We start from the raw sequence: 9,590 nt of genomic DNA, 5'->3' as shown, positions 1-9,590 counted from the left end.
ACTTTGAGCAACATGTTCGAGACTGTAACTATACAATTGAAGTCTATTTTTTGTAGATTTTTAAACAGTGGTTCAATACTAGCTTATATGACGTTTGCCAAAGTCTTAAGAATTTAGTCAATCATCTTTAGAAGTTATACACCTAGTTTGTTTGTTACTTAAGTACGTAAGAAGTAAATTTTTCAGTTTTTTAAATTAATTCACATTTAAATTGATACGATTTAGACAACAATAGCTAAGTACTTAAATGTCGTAAATTACGGTTTTCGAAGATTTTGTTGTCAATTTCATTGTTTGTTTCTGTGTTTAAGAGGATATAATATCATACATTAAAATGTTTTTCTAACACCACACAGTGATCATTATTAAATACCGGTACACTTTTGTGTTAAGTACTTAATCATGAAATTATGATCGCACAAGACGTAGGTACGTATAATTGTTACAAAATTTTGCCATAGACGTATATTTAAATCATGAAAAGAATCTTTTGCAAATCACGATTGTACTATTCAAAAATCTTCCAATCTAACCATGAGGACAACACATAATAAAATGACTAAGGTACTTATACGATTTTCAGTCTTCATGGATGATGTAGGACGTAGGTATTGTAGCGTAGGAATTCGAAGTCAAAATGGTAGATGTAGTTTTTTAATTATTATGCCTGAAAATCGTAGAAGTAATGTGAAATAATTTTTATGCGGCCGGTCTAATTTTTAAAGGTGTCAAAATCTTCTTACAATTATTAGTATGGTTTCAGTCACTTCACTTTTAGTAATTTATTGGGTTTTGAACAGTTATTAATGTGTATTTTATTTAACCTTTAACCAAAGAGTAAGATGGAGAAATGCATACAATGCTCATAATATTTTTCCAATTTATTGTTCTTTTGTATTTAAGTGTTTTAATAGGTACCTACATTAAAAAACATTGAGTCTTTACTCATAATATGTGCCCTATCCCAGTGCAAATCGGTATTTTTTGTACTAATTCAAATTGTCCTGTATTCAGACGTTTCACGAAAAAACTGAATTCAGTTTTGTGCCTACAACGTAGCAATTAAAGTGACGTAAGAAAACTAAGACCGACAACAAGAATAAAGCTTTAATTGAGTAATTTTGTACTTCTGTGTAATTAAAACTACCTATATAAAATATTTAAATATGTTTCTTTAGCATACGACAGGCAAAGACTAGAAAACGGATGAAATACGGACTAAAACTTGTCATTTTAAATAATTTAAATTAATGCAACTTGACAGTTTTTTTTTATCGAAAATACAAACTGAAATATAGATGCACAGAAAAACCAGAAAAATAGGACCAGCGCAGGGAATCGAACCCAGGTCCTCGGCATTCCGTGCCGTGTGCTATACCGCTACACCACCGCTGGACAACGATACAGACACGAATTTCTCCTATGCACCTCATATCTCATCAGCTATATATCATCATCTTAATTTGATTGCTTAATAACGATCTCTCTTGTCCGGGTGAGCGGTTAGTTCCGATGGAGTGCCGAAAAGTTTCTCGATGAGGGCTACGGCATAGATGTCGCTAGTGTCGCTGCTTAAGTGGCTAAATAAGAAACAACATAAGCTGAGATATGAGGTGCATAGGAGAAATTCGTGTCTGTATCGTTGTCTAGCGGCGGTGTAGCGGTGTAGCACACGGCACGGAATGCCGAGGACCTGGGTTCGATTCCCTTCTGGTTTTTCTGTGCATCTATATTTCAGTTTGTATTTTCGATATAGATTTTACGGGATGACCGTAAAAGTAACAAAAAAATTTGGAATTGAAATAAAAAATACAAAGAGATTCCAAAAAACCTATCTTAGTTTTTTTTTTTTCACCAAAATTTAACAATCGCGAAGACAGTGGCGCCCTCAGTCGGTTCTAGTCTTAAATGCTGTATGCTATCTATTGTCACATAAAAATATTTACTTCAACTTTTTTAATTATTAAAACAAAATAACGGCCTAAGAGCGTACCTACTGATGCCTATAAATCCTATTTTATATTACATACCTACTTTTAATTAGGTACTTATTTTTGTCATCGTATTAAACGTTTGACATAAGTACTTACTCGAAAGAATTATCTCTATGCATTTAATTGATCTTAGTTTCTTTAGTTAAGACTATATTTTATTAGATGATATGAAGCATTAGACAGATGAGAGTAAACTATTATTACTTCCGTGTAGTAAACCGTGGAGTAAACCATAGCTAGCATAGTCATAGAGGTTCCCAACTAGGATGGTAGCGTCATCTAGTGGCTGCTGGAGTTTTTCGTGGGGGCGCAGCGGGCCCAAAGGCAAAATAATGTAATGTGTAATACAGAGAGATTGAAGTAGAGATCATTAATTTTTGTTTTGTGATTATTAATAATATACAGACATATAAAATTGGTATAATTAACTTTCATGTAAACGGGGGACGTTCGTTTTTTTTATTCTACATCCCAGCGTACGTTATGCACAAGTTAATGAGGGCTATCGCGTATGAATTCGCCGCTAGAGGTGCTAGTGTAGCGTGAGGTCTCCGAAATGTCAAATCTCATAGTTTTTGGGTGAGCTACGCGGGTTTATTTATAATTAGAACAATTTTGTGAATATTTTGCAATATCTGAAATTAATTATGGCAAATATGCGTTCCGGGGCAATGAATGTCTGTTTTTTGAGACAGTTTTGTCTTTCGGAAACCTTTGTCCTCCCTTTTTTCCGAACAAAACGGGGACTATGCAACACTGTGGCATGCTCGATATTTTTATGGTACGGTTTTAAGGTGTATTAAATATGATTTTAATCTAAACTTTGTTTTCACGCCCGTAATAACAGACTTTGAAAGCCATACTTAAAAACCTCACGCAACAGTGCGCCATCTAGTGAGACAAAAAACGATAGCCCTCATTGACTGTCTGTTAGATTATAAAAAAAATTGGACGCGAATTTTTTTAAATTAAAATTATGAGGATATAGCCAGCTCTAGCTGTTTTCTGCGTGGTGTCGCGACATACGACATTTTTAGCACGGCGTGACGTCGCGGGCCGTCACAGCCAAACTTGGACGCGCATTGACAAAATAAAAAGTAATTACGTGTCTGTCCAAAATTTAGCGATAATCTGACGCACTGAACCGAATAATGTTTTTTTTTTTACCCAGAAAACTACTCACTTTAACAATAAATGCCCAATGTAATGATTGTCGAGTAAATATTTTTAAAGGAAATAAGAACTATGAGAATGTTGAAATAAACACAAAATCATAAAACTCGGAATTCTTGACGCTGTCTGAATCTATTATATTATAACAACATCGGTTATGTACTGAAAGACTGAAACATCCCAATCGCCGATCGAAATATTCCAGGTTCATTTTAGGACCCCTTACATAACATTTATAGGAGCATGCCAATCCAAAATCTGTCTAATTTATGCACATATCATGTACTAAGGTATAAACTACCTACATTTAAATTATTATTTATAATGGCGGCAGGTCGAATTATTGTTCGTCAACGAGCAGTCATTTGTTTTTCTATTAATAAAATAGAGAGCGTTAATGTGATACTTAATAGCTGTGTGATTGTTTTATACCCATAGTATTATTTAGTATAACGTTCAAACAATTATAGTTATATACTTATGAAAGCTGTGTTTTCTTAAACAACATACTAAAAACCGAGTTTAGACTTGCAAAAAAAAACGTGCAAGTTGCATTACATTGCGAGGCAGTAAAGCCAACGAGTTTGTTGTGGTCAATCGAGCGCCGCAATGTAATGCAACTCGCACGATTTTTCTTGCAAGTCTAAACTCGGCTTAAGGGAATACAATAATGAGCTGTTTAACTACTCATTGATAAATTAATTTGAACAAAACAAACAGAGACAAAAACAGGGGCTAAAACTAGCTTATTGTAAACCTATAGTTAAAATGTATCTACTCGTCTAACTTCAACATGTATATACGTTATCTATGACTTAGATATTTCAGCCACACAAACTAAAGTTGTAATAGTACATTGTGTTTTAAGGGCGGTAAATAAGGAATTACGAACGAGAGTCCATTAGAAGTCCGAAGTCGAAGACTAGCTTTAATGAGTCGATGTTCGTAATTCTAGTACCACCAGTGCGACAATAATGTTTTTCATCACATTTGCGAGTAAAATTGCACCAATTGACCTAGTTCCAAACTAAGCAAAGCTTGTACTATGGATACTAGGCAACGATAAACGCTTATATTAAATGCACCTCGCAAGATTTTTCTTGCAAGTCTAAACTCGGCTTAAGGGAATACAATAATGAGCTGTTTAACTACTTACTCATTGATAAATTTAATTTGAACAAAACAAACAGAGACGGCATCACATTTATCCGTCAAGTAAAATTCAATGGATCATAAAACAGGGGCTAAAACTAGCTTATTGTAAACCTATAGTTAAAAATGTATCTACTCGTATAACTTCAACATGTATATACGTTATCTATGACTTAGATATTTCAGCCACACAAACTAAAGTTGTACATTGTGTTTTAAGGGCGGTAAATAAGGAATTACGAACGAGAGTCCATTAGAAGCCCGAAGTCGAAGACTGAGGGCTTTAATGAGTCGATGTTCGTAATTCTAGTACCGCCCGTGCGACAATGAATGTTTTTCATCACATTTGCGAGTAAAATTGGGTATTTGTAAGACAAATTTTTTTTTCTTAAATTGCCGAAACTACGCTGCGCTCTAGGACAGCGCCAGCCTCCTCCCCTGCTGTTGCGCGTGCAGCAGCGCCGTGCGGAGCACCAGCGCGCGCAGCAGTATCAGTACGGGCATTGACTAATTTACCGACCTTGGGCTTCATGATAAGAAAATTAGTACGCGCAACGACTCATACCGACCACGGGTTTCATGACAAGTACATTAAGGTCGAGGGTTTTATTTGGGGGGTTGCAACCAAGGTAGCCTGCATGTTACGACACTGTTTACAAGAGTGTGATGAAAAATAAATAAATAACATGGGACACTTGACACCAATTGACCTAGTTCCAAACTAAGCAAAGCTTGTACTATGGATACTAGGCAACGGATAAACATACTTATATAGATAAATACATATTAAACATCCAAGACCGAGAACTAACATTCGTGTTAAATATTCCCACAAATATCTGCTCCGGCCGGGAATCTAACCCGGGACCTCAAGCTTCGTAGTCAGGCTCTCTAACCACTTGGCCATCCGGTTGTGAAGATCTCTAAAAAATGTAAACCTAGGTACTTCAAGAAATGGGTTTCCAGATAAATGACAGTATTTCTCCCATTATACAAAGGAAAAATAGGTAGCCGTTTGGAAAATAATCGTAGTTTAAAAAAAGTAAGAAAACCCCCGACATTGTCACTTCAAAGTTCAATATCTCAAAAACAGCTGAACCGATTTTGAAAAAACATGTCTAAGAATTATCGCTAGAAAACTTGCTTTAAAATAAAAAACCCGCATTCAAATCAGTCTACCCGTTTTAGAGCTACAGACAGACAGACACACAGACACACATAGCGGTCAAACTTATAACACCCCTCTTTTGTCAGGGGTTAATAAGACAAAGTTGAACCGAGTCTGCAATAATGTTGCAGCATTGTACGGTGGTGGTAGGTACACGCACGGTAGGCCAAATGACCATTCTATGTTTATTTTGTTTGGCCAATTATTGGATTTAATTTTTATTATTTGTAGCAGCAATTAGACATACCTACACATTACGTGTAAATTTTAACTCTGTCTATTACGATTGTCGAGATGCGCTCTGTTACAGACATGACAGACTGATAGTGAAGCTACACAGTACCTAATTGGGTTCCGTTTGTTACCCTTCGGGTACGGAACCTTAAAAAGGAACCCCATATTGGCACATATACAAATCCTTCCGAACAAGGCTTACTTACTGCAATCTCTAGCCTCGTGCGGCCCAATGTGCAATAGAATGTACACACTAAGTTCAAGGGAACGAGGAATCTATGACAATGTAATAAAGTAATAGTTATTTGTGTCACAAGGGAAATGGTGTAATTTACGCGCGCTACGAATCCTCAGGATTCTATCGTAGAATCCTTCGCTAGATTCTGGATTCAATGTACGCCCTCGCCGTAAATAAGTACACCATTTTGCTCCCTTGTGACACAAATAACTATTGTTTTTTTATTGTTATACACCATGGCAGTTTGACGCCAGTTTCATTTTATTCTCGAAACAATTAGATTCTAATTGCTTTGTCAATTTTTTTCAAATATTTATATTATGGTTGGCTTCAGGAGGCAAGTATTCGTAGTCTCTAGCCTAGTGAATAACAGTCTAAGTTTCTTAAGGATATTGGTCAACGCAACTAATGTTCAATCACGCTTAGCCGGGTGCGTGTTTTGTTATCGCCACATTAAGCGCCCCAATCTTGTGCAAGTATGTGTAACACACTCGTGCTAACACGTCACACACCGGCCATATCTCGAGCCTAACGACCAATTAACCGAAAAAAAACACAATAAAAACACACACAATGCACAAAAGCATGAAGTTAAGCAGAGCGAAACGACGGAATCTAACCCGCGACCCGAACATGCGAGCTTTCACTAATTTCGTCACAGTGATGCTGTTTCTAGTCCTCGCCTCAATGTTTTATCTCGTGGTGTCTTTCAAGCCAGTCTCCAAAGAGGAGCACGTGGAGAGAATCAACAAAATGAACGAAGAAGTTGAACCTTTTAGGAGAAATTTGACGGAGTGCGCGCGACAAGTTAAAGCAAGCAACGCCGACATCGAGCATTTCCTCAAAAGAATACCGCAGTCCACTTCCCAGGGTAAATGCTTCGTGGCTTGCATCCTGAAACGCAACGCCATCATAGTAAAGAACAAAATCATGGAAAAGAACCTATTGGAAGCGAATAGAGCGGTCTACAGTGACGACAGTGAGGTCATGGCTCGCTTGAAAACCGCTATAAAGGAATGCTCAAAAGTCGTTGATGGGATATTCGAAATTTGCGAGTACGCGTCGGTTTTTAACGATTGCATGCATATGAAAATGGAGCATATTTTAGATAGAGTAACTATGGAGAGGAGGATGGAGGCCTTAGGGCAGATGTCGTCGAATCCCGACGAGTGGACCGAGGAAGAAGACGAAATGCTAAGACTTGTTAAAGATGAACTTTAGTTTATAAGACGCCTGATTGAAAGTGATAGCAATAAAGTTAGTTGTATTTACATTTCACTCATAATGTTCGTATCTGTTCGTGTTTTTAACCTCCGACGCAAAAAGGGGTGTTATAAGTTATAAGTTTGACTGCTATGTGTGTCTGTCTGTCTGTCTGTGGCTCCATAGCTCTTAAACGAGTGGACCGATTTGAATTAGATTTTTTTTGAAAGCAGGTTTTCTAGCTATGGTTCTTAGACATGTTTCATTAAAATCTGTTCAGCCGTTTTTGATATAGTGAACTTTGAAGTGACAAAGTCGGGGGGTGGTCGGGGGTTTTACAACTTTTTGTTGGTTAGGTTATTAGCAATGCCTAATGGCCTACGCTAGATGGCGCTGGTACACGGAGAGGGCGTAAAAAAGATGGGAAACCCCCGAATTGTCACTTCAAAGTTCAATATTACACGTCTAAGAACCATCGCTAGAAACCCTGCATTCAAATAAAAAAAACCGCATTCGAATCGGTCCACCCGTTTAAGAGCTACGGTGCCACAGACAGACAGACACACATAGCGGTCAAACTTATAGCACCCCTCTTTTTGTGTCGGGGGTTAAAAACAGGTAAGTAATGTCCGTTTAGCCGCATGCGTTAGCGCTACTCTTACTTAATCTAAAATGATAATTTATTCTTAATAACCTAACCAACAAAGAGTTCAATATTTTAAAAACGGCTAAACCGATTTTGTTGAAACATGACTAAGAACCACCGCTAGAAACCCTGTTTTCAAATAAAAAAAACCGCATTCAAATCGGTCCACCCGTTTAAGTAAGAGCTACGGTGCCACAGACACACACACACACACACACACACACACACACACACACACACACACACACACACACACACACACATAGCGGTATATCACCCCTCTTTTTGCGTCGGGGTCTCAAAATAGTACTTAAAAGCCTCTTAATATATTTTTTCAATAGGCGTCCACTCGCTCCGTAAGTATAATGAAAGTCCTGCAGGGCTACTACGAAACTCGATACTCGAAGTTCGTGTCGTGCGGTCGACACGTATACAATTTAATACGAGAGCGAGAGGGACCGCACGACACGAACTTCGAGTTTCGTAGTAGCCCAGCTGGGGGGCTACTACGAAAATCGAAGTTCGTATCGTAATGTCCCTCCCACTCTCGTTTCAAATAATATATGCGACAGCGTCAGCGGGACGACAAGATAAAGGGCATAAAGGGCCTGCTGTCACAGAATATATAATAGTACTGAGTGTAAACTGCTAACAAAAATAAACAAACTGGTACAGAGCGCCATCTAGTAATGTTTTTGTGTACTTGGTGGATAGCTCTTTTACTTTTATATGCCCAGAGGGAATACTACATAATTCAAAAATCGAAGTTTGTATCATACCATACCATCCCTCTCACTCGTTTTAAATAATAATAAGCGTGAGCGGGACAGAAAGACACCAAGTTCGAATTTTGCACTTCGTTCGGTCCCTCTGACACATACTATTTAATACGAGTGAGAGACGGTACAATGAGGGCTATCGTTTTTTGTCTCACTAGATGGCGCACTGTTGCGTGAGGTTTTTAAGTATGGCTTTCAAAGTCTGTTATTACGGGCGTGAAAACAAAGTTTAGATTAAAATCATATTTAAAACACCTTAAAACCGTACCATAAAAATATCGAGCATGCCACAGTGTTGCATAGTCCCCGTTTTGTTCGGAAAAAAGGGAGGAAAAAGGTTTCCGAAAGACAAAACTGTCTCAAAACACAGACATTCATTGCCCCGGAATGCATATTTGCCATAATTAATTTCAGATATTGTAAAATATTTTCAAAATTATTCTAATTATAAATAAACCCGCGTAGCTCACCCAAAAACTATGAGATTTGACATTTCGGAGACGTCACGCTACACTAGCGCCTCTAGCGGCGAATTCATTCGCGATAGCCCTCATTGGCTCTGTGCACGACATCAGCGCCACCTAGCGTCCGCAACTTTTATGGCTCTGATGCTCTGACGTTTTGAAATTTCATCGCATTCGCGACATTGTGACAAAAATCAAACCTATAACGTATTAATTTATAATACAAAATTACTGTGATACCGTGATTTGGGTGGACAAAAGGTTGTAAATTCATTTTTGGTCATTAAAATTAAATGATACCTCAAGTAAAATTTATTAAAAAAGTGTGTTTTATTTTCGTTATGTCAGGGTTTGTTTACTTCATGTTTAGTTGTACTTTTACTGTAAAACGAAAAGATAAAGCTATCTTATTGGTTTCTTTGAATAAAAGTAAAATTATATAATTGTTTTTATATCGCTAGTAATAAATTAATTTATATGAGTATCATTTTGATGACCGGTTTTGTGAGTATCACTCAATATAAAATTTCAACCAAAAA

The 9,590-nt window shown here is 37.3% G+C and overlaps 1 protein-coding gene across 1 annotated transcript; it reads left to right on the top strand.

The window, feature by feature from the left end:
* The first annotated feature begins 6,320 nt into the window (after positions 1 to 6,320).
* On the top strand, positions 6,321 to 7,244 carry LOC141435492 (uncharacterized). Its single transcript, XM_074098185.1, has one exon. It carries the CDS (start codon positions 6,533 to 6,535, stop codon positions 7,178 to 7,180), a length of 648 nt encoding a protein of 215 aa, XP_073954286.1. The 5' UTR covers positions 6,321 to 6,532; the 3' UTR covers positions 7,181 to 7,244.
* The last annotated feature ends 2,346 nt before the right edge of the window (positions 7,245 to 9,590 follow it).

This window comes from Choristoneura fumiferana, chromosome 15 (genome assembly GCF_025370935.1).
Source record: "Choristoneura fumiferana chromosome 15, NRCan_CFum_1, whole genome shotgun sequence".
NCBI lineage: Eukaryota > Metazoa > Arthropoda > Insecta > Lepidoptera > Tortricidae > Choristoneura > Choristoneura fumiferana.
The sequence above is the reverse complement of the archived record's forward strand: the minus strand, read 5'-3'. Positions and strand labels throughout refer to the sequence as shown.